The sequence below is a fragment of the Lissotriton helveticus genome, chromosome 5_1 (genome assembly GCF_964261635.1).
Source record: "Lissotriton helveticus chromosome 5_1, aLisHel1.1, whole genome shotgun sequence".
Classification (NCBI taxonomy): domain Eukaryota; kingdom Metazoa; phylum Chordata; class Amphibia; order Caudata; family Salamandridae; genus Lissotriton; species Lissotriton helveticus.
Window position 1 is genome coordinate 1,771,624,273 of NC_136065.1, and position 21,241 is coordinate 1,771,645,513.

Below are 21,241 nucleotides of genomic sequence, written 5' to 3' on the forward strand. Positions count from 1 at the left end.
GTATTTTCAGGTTCTGTTGCTGGGATTTGTGGTGGTGGTGTTGTCTTGGGAATAGCCATGTTTTCAACTGCCTTCTGAAGTGTATATGCTCCTTGATGCTCTGAATTCTGGTTGGTAGTGTGTTCCAGAGCTTGGCGGCTTTAACTGAGAAAGCAGTGCGTCTATGGATTTATTATGGTATGGTAGTATGATGATTAGTGGTGCACGCCTGGAGCACAATGTCCTGATTTGTTTGTATTGCTTGAATTAAGTCTGTATGTATAGTGGTGCTTTCCTTTGAGGCTCTTTGAACAATGAAAAGTGCCTTAAACATTACCCTTCTTGCTATGGGTAGCCAGTGGAGTGATTGCAAGACTCAAGTGGTGTGTTCTCGTAGGTGAAGTCAGGGAATTCTTGCAGCAATATTTTGGATGAGTTGTATTTTGCATATGATGAATGCAGGTGTGCCAAATTATTGGCTGTTGGCATAGACAAGCATGGAGATTAGAAGTGTGAGGATGGCTTGCACTTTCTGTTTGTATCCAAGGTTTGGGAGGATACCACATGGTGTTTTCATTGTGAAAAAAGCAATCATTTTTAAGTTGTCAATACTTGGTATCAAATATAGGTCTGAATCTATGGTTACCAACTTCTCTTGATATCATTGTCCGCAGGTCATAAGCTCGGTCTTTGCGGTATATAACTTTAGATGGTTATTCATCATCCATGTGTTAATGGCCCAAAAGCAGTCATCAAATTTTAAATTGTAGAAGTCTTCCAAGACTTCCATTTTTAAGAATGATTTGGGTGTCATCTACATAGCTGTAACTGGTGAGGTTGAATTATTTAATCAGGTTTATTACAGGGGTTAGATTGATGTTGAATAATATAGGGGATATGAAGGATCCCTGTGAGATACCACAGTGTTGTGTGTGAGTAGCTGATATCAAATGTGGTACCAACATTAGTTTACTGTCACAGCTGAGAGGCCAAGAATGAATTGCCCATTAGCTGAACTCCTTTCTCACCTTTCACATGTGGTATTTCAAACAAGAATTTGCTGTGTGACGAGATTGCACAACTGTATACAACACTGAATCATGCTTTTCTTATGCCAACAATGTTCATTGTTCTTGTAAACAAATTGTATTCATTCGCAATAAGACATAATATACAGCCCGTGGGGCGTTATGGAAATACCTGGTGTCCATCACAAAGTTCAACACAGTGGAACACAATAAGTGCATAATAATCCTTCAGCATCTATTTTCAGTCCACTCATCAGGGAAATAAGGGAATGTACATCCAAGCCCATTGCCTGCCCTCACGTCTGTATTCTGCAGTGTTTGTCAGTACACTCTAACTGCCTTTAATCCCACCTGGTGTCCCCATGCAAATTAGCACCGAACAACCCCCCTCCCGCCCCCCAACACCTTCTAACCTCCCTCCCACCCCGCTACCCAGGCATGTCGCTGACTAATCAAAGCATCTGTACTTGGGTATTGGTCGGTCCAGTAATACATCTCGGTTGCTAGGCTCTTGATCACAGGTTAGTGGCGCAGTTAGACGGGATGTTTACTGTGTCGGTCTTCCCCAGTAAGTGGGCTCCTGCAGGGCAACAGGGTAATCCTGGGATCATTCTCCTGCTCGAGGGTCCATCCCCTCAGGGTTGTCAGCAGCGTTGTCAGTTGGGTGTTTCAACAGGTCCACCACAGCCACCCATGCCCTTACCATCTCCAGCGTTAATTCGTTCCCAGTGCGGCGGGCCATCTGCATCCGGAATGTCTCCTCGCAATCCGCCCACTTCACTAACGCCCTTGTCCAGTGTGACACACTTGAGCCGTTTTTTGCTTTCCAATGACTAGTGAGTTCCCTTTTGGCCAACACCAACCTCAGATCTATGAACTTACTAGTGACTTTATTCCTGGCATTGTGAGGAAACCAGTGTAGCAAACAACAGCCTGGTGTAAACGCTATCTCCCTCTCTGTCATGGCAGCCCACCCAGTTGTCACTCTTCTCCAGAACTCTCCCAGAAGAAGACAATCCCAGAACATGTGGAGAAATCCCGCCTCCTCTAAGTTACATCTCGGGCACACAGTCCAGGCTCCAAAGTATTCATTAGTCGTGCCCGGGGTTAGGTACGCCCTGTGCAGAACATAGAAGTGAATCAATTGGAAGCACGCATTGCTAGAGCACTTCCAGGCCCTTTCTACAAGTTCTCCCCAGGGTTTCTCATTAATTACCTCACCCAGGTCTTCTTCCCATTTGAGACGTAGTGCTGTTAGGGGCCGACACATTCCCTGTGTGATACGCCTGTAGAGGCAGGTAACCGCTTTGAAAGTACCAGCCGCCATCACTACATATTGACAGGCCAGGGAGATCTGGGGTTCCACCATCCCCTTCCGACAATGTTTTCGGATAGCTGCCATCAGAGCGGCATGGAGAAGGATATTACCTCTCGGGAGGTCGTGGCGCTCCAGAAGATCATTGAAAGGGATCAAATTATTGTCTTCAAATAAATACCCCACAGTTGAGATCCCAGCCTCGCTCCATAATCGCAACCTACTCCAATCCACTCCATGTGGTAGTGCCTTGCAAACAACCAATGGGATCTAAGGCGCATATGGGGTCCGTACCTGTGTTCGCCTAGTTAAGCGGTTCCCACACTGGCGAACCGTTTGAAGGTCTGGGGCGACCACCTCCTCCCTCATGGCCAGGCGCAGTAGTACCCGGGATAGAAGTCGCAGGCTTGGGTCAGGGCCACCAAGGTCCTCTATATCTCAGAGCCTTCCTACCATCCATTTCGTGAACCACTGTATTTGCACTGCATGATAATAGGCCTTAAAATCCGGCACTGCGAGACCTCCCTCCGCCATGGGACTCATCATAGTGGTGAGAGACACTCTCCTCCTCCCGGTCCGCCATAAGAACTCCGTGAGCATTGTAGTGAGTTGAGCAATCTTAGGTGGGATCTAAATTGGGAGCTTTCCGAAAAATTAGAGAAGCCTGGGTAACATGACCATTTTCACTAATGCCACTCTGCCCGCTACAGATAGAGGAAGGGTCCCCCAGAACTCAAAGTTGATTTTGGTACTATGCATTGCGCGTCCTATGTTCACCTCTAAAAGATCTATAGGGTCATGATATATCCGAGTGCCGAAATAGGGCAAGCATCGGGTTTCCCAAGGCACTCCTTCTGCTTCCATTGATCCATCTCTTTCCGAGCATGCAGGAAAAAGACACGATTTGGCCCAGTTCACTCTGAGCCCCGCAACTCTCCCCAGGACATCCAGCAATTTCTTGGCTCCGCGTAGGACCTCCCTTGAGGTGGCCAGGAACAGTAGGTCATCCGCACATAACGCTATGTGCTGTAATTGTCCCTCCACCTCCAGCCCCTGATAATAGCAGCCTGACCTGGTTTGCACAGCCAAAGGTTCCATCGCCAGCGCGAACAACAGGGGTTACAGAGGAAAGCCCTGTCTCCTACCCCTGTCAACCACGAAGACCTCCGAGATCAGCCCTCCCGTCCGTACCCTGGCAGTAGAATTTCTATACAAGATCGCCGTCCATTCCACGAAGCGTACCCCCAGGACAAATGCTGTCAGAACCCTAAAGAGATACGACCATTCCAGGCTATCCAAAGCCTTCTCTGTATCCCAAAGACAGAACCCAAGGGGTCTAAGATATCTGAAAAAGACAATTAGAAATATAAAGAACCCACAATGAATAACTGGCCCTCCGGTATATTGAGGGTGGACCCTCAATATACAGCGCCAGGACACCGTTTCGGTAACAGAGCGCTTAACAAATGTGAAAAATAAATAAATACCACATCAACCGTTGGCTTGATTACCACTTCTTACAGCTTATCTTTCATTCATGGTGAGTTCGTTAGATTTTGAATTGTGTTTTTCAGATATGTTAGACTCCTTGGGTTCTGTCTTTGGGCTAATGGCACCTTTTGCAAAACGTCTCGGGTGCATGCTATGTATGTAGCTCTTTCTTATTCTTATTTCTTAAGGACCCTTTTCTAAGTGTCAATTCATAACCTTTATTTCAATTTTCTTGATAGCCCTTTTCTTGATACTTTTTCTTTGAATAAAATACTTTCGCATCCTTTCCTTTCTTTTCTTCCCCTTGTCCTCTACTCTAATATATTCTACTTTTCAGACAGAGGAGGTTGCTTTTTTAACTTCTTCTCCAACTTTCAACTCTGGAAAAACTCTGGCTAAAATAAGTCAAGGAGTTATGTTATATAGATATTTTTGCAATAGATGTTTGACTGTTGTACATATATTCTCTTTAAGTAGATGATTGTACATAGTGTGTTTCTCATGAATGTCTTTTAGAGTGTCTGTATTGGTATTGTCTGTCAAATGTCCTTGTTCTGTATATTTATATGTGCATGTTTGTTAAATTGACAGCCCTGAAGAAGTGCATGTGTATGGACGAAACGCGTCGGCTGCTCAAAGTCATCAAGATCATTGTTTTAACTCTGTATATATAAATAAAAACTTTTGAAGAACATACTTTGGACACAGATTTAATACTTTTTCTTGTTTTGTGGTGCACCTTTGCTTTTGTTTTAATTGTGACGTTCCTGTATTGGATCGCATTGTGGCAGTGGGTGTGTTGACAGTGTGCACACAGATATCTGGGTATCCCCAACAGATAGACATATTAAATTAGTGGGTCAGGTGCTGTGTTCTATAGGGTTCCACTGTCTCGCCTCTTTTTTCTGTTGACCTTTACACATGTACTCCATGCTACAGGACTGAAGCCTCAGTTACCAGACTGCTTCTGATAAAACAGCTCAGTCAGTTGAGGATAGGAGTATTTTCAAACATTTTGGATACAATATTGTTTGCATATTTTGGATATTTTATATTTGATCCAAAAATGTATACAGTAAAGTGGCTCCAGGTCGATGTATTAATAGTGTTCTAATGAAGAAAAAAACCTGAAGGCCTAATTTTGACTGTTGCGTGTGAAAAGGAGCGTTGAAGTGTGTGTTCAACAAAACACAGAGAGCAGCCTAAGCCTGATTTTTACAGCACAGCTGCATTGTTCTTGGCAACACGCTCCATGGTCAAGGACCAGTTAGAAATGTTTAACCTCTTAGATACTGAAGCCCCAGATTTGCTATTAATCACAAAAACTTCGCTAACCTTGGAATTTACGCCTGACATACTAGCTGCACTACCAAGCATTTATCATTTGATGCAGGCCAACAGACCCCCTGGGAAAAGAGGAGGTGGAGTTGCAGAAGTCATCAAAAAAAGCTCTCTGTTACTTTCAGTGCCTCTTTAGAGGCGGCTTTAGTGGATAGCCTTATATTAAAATTAATTTCCCCAAAATCCACATTGGTGTGCATACTGATCTATAGACCCCTCCACTGCAATAGGAGAATTTATTACTGAATTGGCTAACTACTTGATCCCATTAACCATAGACTATGCTACAATTGTGTTAATTGGAGACCTGAATTGTTGGTCCACGGAGGGAGGGGGAGCCAGGGTACTAAGGAGCTCACAGACCTACTAATTAACTTGAATTTAGAAGGACATATAACGGAACCCACACATATTAAAGGGCATGCATTAGATCAACTTTGGTCCTCCAATTTCTTGGTCCACAACTTAACTGTTAAGCCATGCGCGTGGTCAGACCACCACCTTATACACTTTGCATAAATGGTCTATCCCTAGTTAAATCTTTGGTTGGCATGAAAATACTGACTAGAAATTTGGACCACGGCCCATTACCAGAGTTCCTTAATACCAACATCTACACTTCCCCCTAGAACGAATACCGTTAACGAGTGGGAGACAGCCATCTGCAACTGGCAACTAAGTGCAAGTGAGATTCACGCCCCACTACAAAGGAAAGATAGGGGTTTAAGGCAGCACGAAGCCTCCAAATCTTTTTATGACAGAGCTAAAATTAGTAAAACTAAAAAAAAACAGGCGATCCAGAAATGTCGGAGAAGTTATTCCCCTGCGGAAAGGACAAGGTATGAAAAAGCACTAACTGATTACAAAGTTGCCATCGTGGAGGCAAAAAAAAGCCTTCTACACGAACAGGGTTCTTAGCTCTGAAAATAAATCCAAAGACATCTTCAAGATAGTCAGAGAACTTTCTAGTCCCGACAGTGTCTCATTGGCCATTACTCCTTACCAAGCCCTATGTGATGATCTGAATGCTTTCTTTGTTGATAAAATTAGGTTATTCAGAAAATTATCTCTCAAGATTGGAAATCATATAAGCAATTTACAAATCCCGCAACTATGTCTAACTTTCAAAACATTAGCTTAGATCAGCTCGCAGAATTAAGAAACAAGATACAATCTGGCTCCCCCAGCGGCCCTTGTAACGCTAAGATACAAAAAGACCTTCTGGCACAATTCCCGAACACCTTTCTCTCACTCCTCCACCTCTCTCTGGTGCAAGGGGTGGTCCCACGTGCTTTCAAAGAGGCAGTGCTGGTTCCACGTCAAAAGAAAGCTGGAGTAGACCCCAACCTACTGAGTAATTACAGACCCAAATCGCTCCTTCCATATCCGGAAAAAGTGCTGGAAGTACACGTAGCAAAACTTCTTTGTGCATTCATCGAAGAAACTAATTTCCTGAACTCCCACCAGGCAGGCTTCAGACCATCACACTCTACTGAATCAGTCATCTTAAGCGTAGTGGATGATCTGAAGGAGGGAGCAGACAGGGGGTGCACACAGGCTTTGGTACTGCTCGACTTGTTCGCTGCGTTCGATACCGTGGATCACACCATATTAGCAGACAGAATGGCAGCGGCGGGCCTGAGAGGTATGGCCTGATTGTATTCTTAGCGTTACGCACCCAGTCTGTTAGGCTGGCACCCTTCAACTCAGCCAGGCTCAATATCACCTGTGGTGTACCTCAGGGTTCATCCCTCTTCCCTCATATGTTCAATATCTATATCTGCCCCATATCCACTCCCTCCAAAGCAGAGGAGTGAAGGTATATAACTATGCAGATGATATGCAGCTGATTTTCCCGATTGACGAGACGGAGGAATCCAAGGATTTCTTCCAACACACCATGCTCTTCATTAAAGAATGGATGAGTCACATCTATCTTAAATTAAACTCTGATAAAACTGAGATAGTTATTTCCAATAACAGACTCGATCAGTGGACCACAGCATATTGGCCAGCTACATTGGGTACTCCACCTATCCCTAAAAACGTGGTCAAAAGTCTGGGCATTAAAATCAATGCCAACCAATCCATGCATGAACAGATCAACCAGGTTACTTTATCTTGCGTCTGCTATCTAAGGACCTTTAAGAATATCAAGAATTTTTTCACTAGGGAGGCAAGCATAGTAATCGTGCTGGCCTTGATTATGTTGAGGATGGATTACGCCAACGCTATCTATTTAGGCCTCCCTGCCAATCAAACCCATAGGTTGCAGCTGATTCAAAATCAAGCGGCTAGGCTAGTCTTTCAGCAACCGAGACACTATCACACCAAGCCACTTATGAAGCAGTTTCACTGGCTTCCTGTGACTCAGCGTTCCATGTTCAATACAGGCTGCATGATCTTCATTGCACTACACGACATGAGCCCCAAATTCATATCCGCAAAGATCTCAAGGCACTTGCCCAAACGGAACCTCAGATCAGCCTCAATGAATATGCTGACTATTCCCAGATTTAAGCGCAAGATAATGGGCTCATGCTTTTCTGCACTTGGCCCAATACTCGAACTCTCTGCCGATTGACATCAGACTAACATCGGAGTACATCAGCTTTAGGAATAAACTGAAAACTTGGCTGTTCACCCAAGCCTACTGTTAGAGTTCCTCAGGATGGCTCTCCTATCTCCGACAGCGCTAAGAGACCTATTGGTAAATGAGCACTCAATAAATCCCCCAAACATAAACAGGTTTGTCGCAGTCTGACACAGAATCAACGACTGCGTGTTATTTTGCTGGGGAACGACAACACACAAAAGAGTGCAAGCTTCCTGTTTCATGGGTCCTGTACCTCTGGCAGTAAAGGTTGTTTTCTTTACACCTGTTGTTTAAAAATTGCGCTTTCTTTAATAATGGGCTAATCGCCTCCCATAGGGTTGGCAGTTCCCATGTGACTATCTTGAATACAAAACACTGTTTTTGTAGTTGTGCATGACTAGCCCTCCCAACAATTTATGCACTTACTGCATAAACATGTGCGGAGAAAATTTAGGCATGACTAGCCCTCCCAACAATTTATGCACTTACTGCATAAACATGTGCGGAGAAAATTTAGACATGAGTGCTACTGCAGTAAGGGTAAGACATAGACCACCAATATATTTAAAAAAGCATGGAGGAGGAGAAGTGTACACATAGAACATATTTTTATGAGAAGAATTTTTAAAAAAATATTTAACATTAGGTCTAGCTTCAGTATTACCACACTATTTACACCATGGCAGCAATTCCACACGTGCTGTTTGGGGGAAAAAGGAGACCACCATGGGATTAAGAAAATTATCGTATTTCCCTGTCGAATCAGTGAGTTTTACTACCCGTATTTAAAGGATAACAGTCAAAGATCATTGTTTAGTTGTAAGTGTACGCCTCCGTATTTTGAATCATCCCCACAATGCCATCTAGATATGGAGAAATTCCAATACTTGCACTAATGTCTAGGAACAATAAGCAAATATCAATATAAAGTAGCTTTTCATTCAAGATTAAATGGTTCGAATTCCCCTTAAAACTCTAAAAGTCTTCCTTTATTGTCTTTTCTAAGGCATTTTAGCACAACGATGGCACCACAATAAGGCTATCACTTTGTTGCTAACCTGGAAGAGAAACCCCATGAGCAGGGAACTACAAAACCGCTGACATATTTCTGGTGCACAGATGCTATGTTACTGAAATAGACAGATATGGGTCAATCGATAAGGGTAATGTTCTAATGTTCCTTCTTTTGGTAATAACCTTTATGATGTACACAGAATCTTTATCTTACAAATATTCCGATGCATTAGACTAGATCTGTAACCATACATGGCACTAGGGAGGTTTGTAATTACCAACGTCTTCACCAAAGGTTAAAGCAGGAACTCTATATAGGAGAAGCCTAAGCCAGTGATATCAGGTCTGCCTATATTTCTCAGCTTCACAGACTTCCTAACAACAACAGATGGCAGTAGCAAATAGAAATAACGTTAAAGAAATTAATAGTGAAAAAACATAAAGCTCCTCTTCAAAAATGGGATAGAGGGGGGAGGCACGAGGAATCTGCAGAAAGATGAAGCTTTAATCAGAAAGACGTTTCTCATCTAAGAAAGACTGAAAGCAGTGATATAACAGGCGCTGGGCATGAGGGCAGAGTTATGCTATAAAAATAACAGCTATAAGAGGATTGGTCTACTGAACTATGTGTGCCTCCCACCACACATCCATGACAGTAAGAATACATAGATGCCCAAGTGGCCAGTTGGCAGATATCCAAAACTGGCACAGCCCTCAAAAGTGCAGAAATGGTTGCTTTGTGCGTTGCTGAATAAATACCTTCAGATGTCTCGTTCTTTGCCAATGCGTAACAGAGCCTAATGCATGTGTGCAGAACTACACATATGGAAATAGTTTGTTTCTGTTCAGGCTTTTCTTTTTTTGAAGATAAGATTATGAAAAAAACGTGTGCATCCATCCTCTGCTCATTGATCCTTTCCCTATAAAAGCTGCTATGTATTGTTGGGTCTAACATGTGCAACTTCTCTTCTGCCTTCAAAGGACAAGGAGGAAAGAAGAAAGCCAGAAGTGCTACTTTCTGTAAGATGTGAAACTGTGACAAATGGGGCCAACTGATGACAGAAAACTCAATAGTGCCCTGGGAACATCTTACAGAAATTACTAACGGCACACTGTCAAAATTTAAATATTATCAACTCACAAGCTGGGCAGGTTCTCTGTCGGAGAAAAGAACAGGAAACATAGAAATAGAGAAAGAGATTACCAAAAATTCCCCATTAAAGAAGGAAATCTCAAAATGGTACTGGGCTCTGATTAGTACAGGAGATGATAATGATTCGATATCGGAATCAATCTGGAGTAACGATATCACAGATCCGGAACTTCAAAGTTTATGGCAGAAATCATGTGAAAAATGTTGGACTATCATTAAACCAGCATGTCTAAAGAGAAATCATTTGTTTACACTGCATAGGGCATACTGGACTCCCAAAAAACTCTCAAAATTCAAAGGAGCAAATATAAAATCCTGCCCTTAGTGTGGGCTTGAAAAAGCAGACGATATACACATGTTTCAAAGATGTCCGCGATTGGAACTCTTCTGGCAGGAAGTAGGTAACACGCTATGTCGGATATTGGGAACAAACCTAAAAATAAGTACAACATTAATTATTTTTGGGATATATACCGAGTTTAATGTAAGTAATGAGAGGTTAACCAGAAAACAAGAAAATGTATTATTTATATTGATACCTCTTGCTAGAAGAGAGATATGCCTGAATTGGGTTAAACCAATACCACCTCTTCATGAGGACTGGCTAAACTTCATAATAACGACTCATAAACTAGACAGGAAGGGAAAACCCTCTAAAAAATTTAACTTTTGGGAAATTTGGGAAAATCACTGCACTAGTAACATGTAAGGTAAATTTGACAACATTCCAACATGTCCGATGATTAATGCGGTGACAATAATTCAGACGGGAATAATTCCTGCCGAGTGGTCAAGATGGCTAGCTTTCACCCTTCGCTATGAATTATTGAATATGGTAAAGGATATAAGAGGACTAAACAAGACAGATCCACCAAAGGGATACTCTACGTAGACGGCAAAGTAAAGAACAAGAGTGAAGGAACAAAAGTGGAAGTCTAAAAGTTCCCCTCTGTACTCCTTATACATTCATGCGCAAAATGAGGAATAAAAAAAAAAAAAGATGTGAAACTGTGATTTCACCAAAATTAAAAACGCAGGTCACACTCATCAATAAATAAACTAAGAAACAAAGAAAGAAAGCAAGAGCAAATGAACGAAAGGACAGAAAGAAGAAAATAAACAAGCACACGCCAGGTATGGGAGCACATGGAGAGAAATATTGCATTTCAGCGGGAAATGGTATATTGCAAAGCTCTGTTTTTAATATAAAATCAGGGCCTTCGGCGGTCATATCACTGAAAATAGAAGATTTGAAAAAAATATTCTCTACGGATGCTCGTGGAAGACAATTTCTATGGACTGGAATCTAGAGAATGCTTTAGTGATTCTGGTATTTCACTGACCTCTGCTGGTCGTTTTCTATCAAGAACGTTAAATAGAGGCAGTTGAATAGAAAAGAAAGTCCCTAAGCGGAAGATCTCCAGAGCCCACATAGTACATACACATATAAGTTTATAATAAGTATATACTCAAGTATTTTCAAGAGGTCTCGAATGCTCGACCTAAAAAAGAATGAAGAAAAGAAAAAGGAAAGAAAGAAAGAAAGAAAAACGAAAGGAAAGAAAGAAAATATAGAAAGAAAGAAGGCAGGAAGGCAAGAATGCAGTAAGGGGAGGAAACGTAAGGAGGAAAGTAAGAAGGAAATAAAGAAGGAAAATGGAAGCAAACAAAGACTTAACAAAAGAAAAAAGGAAGGAGAAAGAAAGAAAAAAAGAAAAAAGGAAAGAAGGAAGGAAAGAGGAAAAGAAAACAAGAAAGAAGGGAAGGAAGCAAGGAAGAACGAAACAAAGAAGACAGTATGAAAGGTGGAAGCAAAGAAGGATTAAAGATGGAATGAAATAAGGAAAGAAAGAAAAAAGGATAGATGTAAAAAAAGGTAGGATAGATGGATGGAAAGGAGATCCTACTTTTACCTTGGGCTCTTAACACAAAGACAAAACTAAAAATAATTATAAAGTAAAAATAAAAACACTGGCATTGAAGGGAACTACCTTGTGTAGGTCTGAGCTTGTTGTGAAAGAGCAAATTGTGGTCACCAAAAGAGTAGTTAACCCGTGGCTGAAGTGGCCTGACCCATTGTCCCATGCTGTATGCTTTAGAGGGCAGAAGGTGAATGCAAATGACACAACAGACCAATGGATGAAGAGAGGTGGGTGAAAGCCCTTTTAAGTAAGGGTATTATACATATAATTTTTGTAAAATCAAAAGGTCTTAGCTAACGCCCGACCTAAAAAGAGACCTGTTAAAGCATTTGCACGATAGTAGCCAAGTAACTCTTGAAAATGCCTATAATGAAGCTCTTCTTGGCCAGGAAGGAATAGAGCAAAATATAATACTATAGGCATACCCTACCAATAGCTGTCAGTATTGTGAACAAAGATGCAAATTTGTTTCTTGTGGCTGACACAGGAAAAAGTTGCATCAGTCATTAATAAGTTGTCTATGTAAAGATAACTGAGTTGTTGTGGCATTTCACAAAATTAAAGTTGATTTTTTTTAATAACATGGGTCAAGAGAATACTTCCAACATGGCGCCCAAAAGTTGATGCAATGGTGGGAGAAGACACAGACAAGTTTTTCAGGAAATCAGATTTGTCGCACAAGATGTTGGAGGAAGTAGTGAGTTTGAAAGTTATATTAAGAGAAAAATTCGGCAGCTGCTTGTTTCCCAAACCAATGACTCTCTTTCCTTGTACTGCTGTCTCTGTTTGTATCCTGCAAGTAGAAGATATACTTCATGTTATCTTGGTTTGTAACCTTGACCCAGAGACAAGAAGCATGGTAGGATTGTTTTGAATCCTTTTTGGCACTGAGTTAAATGTGTAAAACTTCATCATTTGGACCAAGATACTTAAACCCAAGATTTTCATGCAGCCCTTGTTTAAAATATAACGTTTTTGAACTAAACTGTCCTAAACTGAAATAATCTGGATTAAACATTCCTAACTCTTCTAAAGCTTTATTTAAGGAAGTGCATATTTGTTTTGTTAAAATTTTTTAGTTTGGAGTTTAGTTTTATGAAGTTCCAAAGGCCATAAATCTTGACATGGAGAAAGACTGTCTGGACTTGCAGGTGAACTTATTGACGATTGGAGCGTTTTCAAGTATGTTCACACATTGCAAGGGTATGTTTAATTATTGCCATATTTGATGAATACAATAGAGAAGAGATAGCTGAGAAAATAGATGTAAATCCACAGGTATAGTTACAAGTGAGAGAATTTTCCGAGTAATGGCCATATACTTTAGTAAAATACTGTCTTTTTATTTTAGATTTTTACTGAAGAGAGACACCTCCAGTGAGGCATACATCTGAACCAGCTGTCTTTTTTCTCTTCCAAATCCCATTTCCCACTGGGACTCCACCATACCAACAGTGACTTCCTTTTGGGAAGCGGATTCTGGTAGGGCAAGTTGGAAAGTACTACAGACGTTGTGGTGTCCCTACAAAACAGATACATCTGAATTCATGACACCTCCAAGCACCTAAAAACAATAATGGTCAGAAAGCTTTGGTGGCTATGCCAAAGACCCCTCAAGGACGGACGCCTAAACCATGTCTAGCAAAGGGCAGATCAGATCTCTGGACACACCACCTATCCCCACAGGTACCTGCTATGGTTTTATCAATATTGCACTCATTCTGAATTGTATGTAAGAATATCAGTCACAAAAATATCATGCCACAAAAATACTGTTGCAAGTATATAAAAAAAATATTTTGAAGGTAAGCATATGTAGGTAACTACTGATTTACTATGGTTAACTCCATTCACTGTGTGGATACATACAGCATCTTGGTATATATATGTGGAGTTACGTATAGTAGACCTATACTTAGACCTTCACAGTACTTTTGTTGTTGATATTCCGGTAGTCTATATCATGCTGATAACAGAGGGAGTGAAGAAACATGGCAATGGAACATGCCATAAATAGTGCAGTAGCACTCCACAGTAAGCAACTATTTTGTGCTCAGTGGCGGCCGGCTGCAAGGACTAAACCTCTCCTATCTTTCTGCTGAAGGCAGTCTGTCGGCATGTGAATCACCCAAGAACGTGGTGGCCATATTAAATGAAGGTCCTCTAATCTCCTTGTCCACCAAAAAGCAAAAATCTGAATGTACAACCCCGTGGAACTTTTAGAAACAACTTTTCACTTTTCAGGACTAATATCAACTACAACACGTAATTGAGACATTGATTCCCTGTAACAGAATGAGCATATGTATCAGGGAACTGTTCCTATTTCAACTGCTTTAAGTAGAGGGAAAGCAGACTGATACCCACTTGGGTGTTGTTCGCCCTTCATAAAACAGCAAATAAATAATTGCTTTATGCATTCAATCGTCCAAGTACTGACATGCAGGTATGCCGCAATGTCTTATTTGGGCAGCAATTGCTCTATGCAATTTTATAAGGATGTTGACACTGATTTTAGGCCGAGGAAAAACATTTGTGCTGATTAGTGATGAATGTTTAAAAAACATAGGATATGAATGATTTGGATAAAGAAGATGAGAAAGTATGCATCTTAAAGGTCGGTAGAAATGAATAGTCTACCGGAAGGTGGAATATATCTTGTACAGTGACAATTTTTAAACTGTTTTGTTTTAAAAGGTCTACGAAAGTTGCCATCTGCCATGCCTCTTCTTTAAGAATGAGTATTTTGTATAGTATTACCCATTTCTAAGATTTGTTGGCCCCATCATTATCGTGCAATTTATTGCTAAAGCTAATATCTCTAGTGAAGAACCTCATGAAGTAACTAGTAGAATGGTCTAAAATAGTGAGGATGCGTGCTGTAAAAGGAGTCCTTCTTACAAGGGTCACTTTCTCTGCCTTCTGGGGTGAACTTAATTTTCAGTAGTTAACATATAGAACCCTATTCATCTATATTATTTTTATGCTCTCCCTCATCCTCACTAGTAACCATCTATAAAACATGCATCTCCTATAAGAAGGGAGCATCCTCTGCAATTTGAGCTGAGGACTGTGCATTAGTCTTGAAGGAAACTGGTATGACCACATTAATAGTAGGCCCGGGCATGAAATTCTGCTCCGCTTGCGCAGTCTGAAGAGTTTTACCCACTCCGGAGTGTAGTTTTTTCTCTGCCTGTTCCCGTCAATGTTAAGTTGGCGACCGCAAGTGTGGGAAATCTTACTCCAGACACCTCCCGGCAAGATTTCTCAATGCCAGGGTCACGGATGGTCGCTACCTCTTGCATTGAGAAACATTATGTTCGCATTGAGGAAGCTGCCCCTCAAGTAGAACATGCGGTTGAAAGAAGCAGTGCCCTCTTGTGCTGTGCGTGGTCCGGTTCTTGCTGACTTTACAGAGCAGGACAAACACCTAGCTCTAAAAATCAGTGTGAACGGCGCAACTTAACGCACTCTGCCGCTCGTGGAGCTCCGCTTAGCGAGGTAGTGTTTTGGGGTCTCTTCAAGGAGTTCCACGTAGCGGAACTCCCCAAACTCCACCCAGGCCAAATGAATAGTGGAAATATTAGCCTGTAGCTGTGTGAACTGTGACAGCATTATTGGAGATCAACATTTCTGATTGTAGAGGACATGTGATGTTTTTGGCACCACCGAGGTCATAAATGATCAAAGACCCATTTACAATGTCGAAGTCATTTGGGAAGATCTTCAGTAGCACAGTTCCTATTGATAAGGAAACTTAGAAGATATTTCTTGGTTTGTGGGCCTCATCAAGAAGGGGTCTTTGATGATGAGAAAGTCGTCATTGAGGGGGGCCTTAGATGATGTTGGGCTCGACTGCAGATTTGTTGATGATGTTTTGAATTATGAGATAATACTCAACTTTGCTAACAAGGAGGTTTTTGACACTGAATTTCAGAGGCTGACTTGGAGGCAGTGTGTTTTTAGAACCTGTAGAAGGCAGAACCTCCAGAGCAGATTGCAAGTCTAAATGTTTCTTCATTTGCTGATATATGCTGCTACCAGTTCCCTTAATTTTATATAGAGCCAATCAGTGTCAGTTTACTGACAGATGACTGAAAATCGGCAGGAGGTTGCTGACAAAGGAAAAGAGAAGGTGCTCTAAGAGTGAAGACGCCATTTTCAAGGTAACTCTATCCTACTGTTACTTCCTGGCTCTTTCCTATCTATGTGTAGATTTAATTGAACATGAAAAAGGGAAGGGAGGAAAGAATCATTGAGCAGCTTAGGCCTAGGCACATAAGTTGTGTAGAATTTTCTAGCTGAATCATGCATTGCTCCCGGAAGAACAAAGTGATGACAATGAGCCTGTAGCTCACGAGCATATGTCTGACAAATACATGCTTGGAGAATGCCACCAACACCACTTTAGCGCTGGTGGAGTGTGAGTTGACACCAGATGGAAGTTGGGCTTTTATGTAGTGCTACATTGGGCTGTGCAAGCCATTTTTCCTTTGGAAGAAGTGGCTTCAACGGCTGCTTGGCTTGGATCACAAAAAGCTGGTCTGAAGAATGCAGATATCTGGTTCAATCCAGCTAGAAGCTCAATAATGTACATGATGTCCAGATTGTGTAACACTTTTTGAGCCAAGGAGTCACAAGGATACAAAAACATAACAATCTATTACAGGCTGGAAGTCTGGCAGTACTTTGACATGAGGGTAACAATCACCATGACTTTACAGAATGTCGTAAATAGTTCTGTGGCATGTCGAACGTGCAACTCAAGTGTGTCCTAGGCCAATGTTATGGTTACTAAGAAGGCTGTCTTCACAATATAACTTTACTTTCAAAGTGGGGGATTCCCTAAAAAGGCTCACAGACTAGCCAGAGACCTTACACAAAGAAACAAGTCTTAAGGCTTTTCAGGTGTGTCTTGACAGACTTGCCAGCTGTGGAAAGTGTGCAGTTAGGTTTTGCAACGGTTCACCAGTAGCCCCATCTCAGTCAGGTGATCCAAGGAAGGCATGCCATTGTCCACCTATGATATAAGTGGGATAATATTCTTCCCTGTGGCAGAACCTCAGTCAGTTGTCTGTGGAGTTATGGTTCATAAATTGCAAACCACACATTTTCACAGTAGGGCCATTTGCTTTGAAATTCCCGTCCTATTTTTAAAATGTATTTTCTAGAAAACACAACACCAAATTGAAAATATTAAAATCACAGACGCTTTTGGTTCTATGATCTAACTTTTGTTTTATTCATCTGATAAAGTAATCAGTGTGGTCTCACATACAGAAGTAGTAATACTTGAGTTTGCGAGTAGTTTGGCAATCAAACTAGAGCTCTTACTAGAAAGCCTAGAAAGCATGAACTGTGGCACATTCTCATATTAGGCAAACAAGGAGAAAACAAGAGAAAAGAAACGGGCACCCAATCACTTGAACAATTGGTTTGTCAGAATGGTAAACTGATAAGATGTATAAGAAGCGTCTTTCATTGCCAAATTTTAGAAATTTCTTACCTTTGATGTCATCATTTTTGCTCCCATACTGGCAGATCGGGCTGACACTGGTGAGACTCGTTTAGGAGCTGCAGTTGGTATTGCAGATACAGCAGGGCTGGAGGATTTTTTCAAAGGGGTTGTACTAACTGAAGTGGGTCGTTTAGGGATTACGGAAGATCTATTTTTCATGTTTTTAGCAGAGGAAGTAGATGTCTTAAAATGCAAACATAAAATTAAAAAATGTAACACAAAATCAGCATAACAAAAACAAACAAATGGATGGTTGAGAACAGAACTTAAATAAGAAGTTTGATTAAAAGGTGCAATTTCCAAATTTTAGCCTCTTAATTCTCTGCAATAACGTGTATTGTGCTCTCACAAATTGCAAAAAACTATAAATCCATTCGATGTTATATAGCTTGCTCACAAATAAAATCCATCTAAACTATCTAACATTTTTTGTGAGGTCCTGAAAACACAGCAGGCTGACGTCTAGCGTTAGCATGGAGTCCATGCCTTCAGAAGTGGAGGACGTGGCATTTGTATTTATATCTAACAGTGACAGCAACCAAAGAAAGTGATGGAGGAACTCATGTTCGGTAAAAACAAATGATCTCCTGCTACAGCATGCACTCGTACTTCTAATGTCCATTTTCTGTCTTTCTATCAATAGGACGATTAACAAAATACCTTAATTTTTATTTCTGATTTACTTTCCACCAACCCATCATTTGTTCTCTCCGAAACAAACTGGACATATATAGATATTGATAACAACTATGTTGTATGGTTGTTATGCTGCTACTGTGGTGGCCATCATGTTTAGAATTGCCCCAGCTGCAATACTGAATAAGGAGCTCTATAGATAAATGCTTACAAAATACACACACCTATTGAAAATACATTAAATGGGAAAGACATATATTTACAATATACACAGTTCCCTAAGACCATTTGGACAGATGCGAATCTGGAGAAGCAGATATCATATAAAGTAAACCACTTGCAAATATGTGACTTAAACTATAAATCTTCACATGTTCTTCAAATTATCTGCCAGTTGGAGCCTTCATACGAGGCAAAACCATTAAAAAAGCCTGCATAACTTCCATCAGTAGTTCTGATTGTCAGAGTTTTTAGTAACTCAGGAAAAACGGCGCTCTGCTGGTAAACGTGAGTGTATATAAGAACAAAGTATTATGGTGCCACCAGGTAAGGGGATACGCCCTATAACCCCTCAGTTACGCATGGGGAAAAAAACTACACAGCTACAGAATTCATCAGGAACGTGGGCACACATGTAAAACAGTTGTACAATGTGAAAGTATTACTACAGATCTAGTACATTTGAAAACAATGGTCAATAATCCATGTTGATAGAAAGTCATTCGGTCTTTATTCCATTTTCATTAGAGCAAAACAGAAACCAGCCAACACGTTTTCGTTGCATATGGAAATTAATTCTGCAACTTCCTCAGGGTTTGGAAGGATACAAAAGGTGATGTAAACAGTAGCAGGTGTATTGTACAATTAAAACGACTTTACATTTTGGTAAGGGTGACATCAAAATTTAAACGTGGAAACCCTAAGTAGTTTAAAACTAGTTTCATAGAGTTTCACCCTCACGGCCTTGCTCACGTGAGCAAGGCAGAGAGGCTGAAACGTGTTGGTGAAGGCAGACTGGCTCTGTATAAGAAAGAATTAAATTGAACTTAAGACTCCTGAGTGCGGAGTACTTGCTTGTTGAACAACGTTCTAAAGCCACTGGTTCGGCCTCAATTCCGCACCTGCTGGTGAGCGTGTTGATTGGAACCAAATTTTTCCATATATATATATCTATCTATATATATATATATATATATATATATATATATAGATAGATAGATAGATATAAATATATATATATATAGATATAGATATATATAGATATACATACACACGTTGGGATTCATTACCCTTTTTTAAATGCAATCTGTTAAAATTGGCCATTATAGCCTTCCTTATAAGCAGCACAATATTCTTGTCTTAAGTGTTTCTACACGCCTTCCTGAAGAAAGGCAAACATCAACACTCAAGAAGACATATTATAAAAAAGTGCTACAGGATCCCCACACGTGGGCGGGACTATTCAGTGCTTATGACTATCAAGGTGATCCCCTGAGAGATAGCAACTATATTCAGCAGTCCTAGATTTCAAATAAGCCTTTCAGTTTGTTTTTTGCTTCTAACTGTTCAACACTTTGACATCTTACATGTAGGCAGGAGGACTGAATGAAGCAATTAGGTTTTTTATAATGACAATACTGCTCGAAAACTCAACTAACTGAAGATTTATGTTTTAAGAGAGGTTTGGCAGGGATGCAGCTTGGATCCTAATTTGTTTAATCTATTTATTCATAAACATTGCTGTGGTACAAGCAGAGCAGATTTCCCTAAAATTGAATGATCATTGTGTACCACTATTATGATATGCATATGATTCCATTCTGGTAATGTTTTGGATTGTGTTCTTGCCCAATAAGAAAACAAGTTACTTACCTGTAACTGCGGTTATCCAGTATTGGTATCTTTCATGGATTCCCATGCTTGAATCATTCCCCGTCATCGAAGTGGGAGTCCCACTGTACCATAATCAAGCAGCAATAAAATAAACTTATCATAGGTCAGACTGGCCTTAGGCCCTCTGTTTAATAGCCTATATATGTCCTTTTTAATAAAGGACCAAACTTGAACAATAACTTATCAGCTGCTAGCACCCTCCAGAACACTCCCAAGAGAGGCTGTATCCCATATATTTTCCGGCACAAGTGGGTGCAATATCCCAGGTATAAGGGGAGCCTCTCCGGGGAGGAGGGTGGGTCGCATGTGAATATACGAAAGGTACCAATACTGGATAATCACCGTTACAGGTAAGTAACTTATTGTTTTATTCAGTATTGGGGTATCCTTCATAGATTCACATGCTTGAATCGGAATAGAAAGCAGTATTAAGATAAAGATAAGTACCCTTAGTAGATGGTGGGTAACATTAATATCAATGCGCAAGTAATGCATTATCGACAGTACAGATAGATGTACATTATGTACATATGAAAAAATGCATAATGAGAAGACACGTAGATAACTGTAAAAATGTTTAATTTTTAAAAACAAGTAATAATTAGCCAATGGCTAAACAGTTATACATATAATTTAAAACTATTAAGCCAAAGGCTGCATAAGTACGCTGCGTTGAGTCCAGGTAGTAGTGCTGCGTGAAAGGGAGTGCTTTTTCATCTCAAGTAGAATGCCTGCAAACAGAGCAGCAGAAGTCTACACTGCTTGCATCGAGTGGGCTATAGCTTTTTTATCTAGATGTTTCCCGCTTTGGTATGGCAAAATTGAAATGTTGCTGAGATCCATTTGGCAATGGTTTGTTTTGTCACTGCCGAGCCTTGACAACCTTTACCACGAGATACAAATAACTGGTCAGTTTTGCGAATGTTATTAGTTCTTTGCAAGTAGAATTTGAAGTTTCTTTTAATATCCAAATTGTGTAGCGCCTGTTCAGTTTTGAGGCTAGGTTCGGGAAAAAAGTTTGAAGATTGACAGGTTCATTGAGATGAAACTGGGAAAGATCCTTGTGGGACTAACCTTGGGTGCAAATTCAGCGAAGAAAGGGTTCTTGAGTGGTAAAGGCCTGCATCTCACTGACCCTTCGGGTAGAAGTGAGAGAAATGAGAAGGGCAACCTTCCACATGATATACTTTAATTCAGCCCGATGAATAGGCTCAAAAGGCTGCTTCATTTACTGTGAAAGGACCACATTAAGATGTCATTCCAGGGAAGGCTCCGTATCGGAGGGAAGATTCTGAAGAGTCCTTTCATGAGTAGCTTGACAAGCCTTGAGCAGCATAGAGATGATGTCTCTAGAG

The 21,241-nt window shown here is 40.8% G+C and overlaps 1 protein-coding gene across 3 annotated transcripts in view; it reads right to left on the bottom strand.

The window, feature by feature from the left end:
* MAPT (microtubule associated protein tau) overlaps positions 1-21,241 on the bottom strand; it is a 1,132,093-nt gene that overhangs the window by 563,165 nt on the left and 547,687 nt on the right. For all 3 annotated transcript variants that reach the window (XM_078645042.1, XM_078645040.1, XM_078645041.1), the window contains one exon: positions 17,346-17,540. In XM_078645042.1, the coding sequence (XP_078501168.1) occupies positions 17,346-17,540 (195 nt within the window). The remainder of the gene's footprint in view (positions 1-17,345; positions 17,541-21,241) is intronic.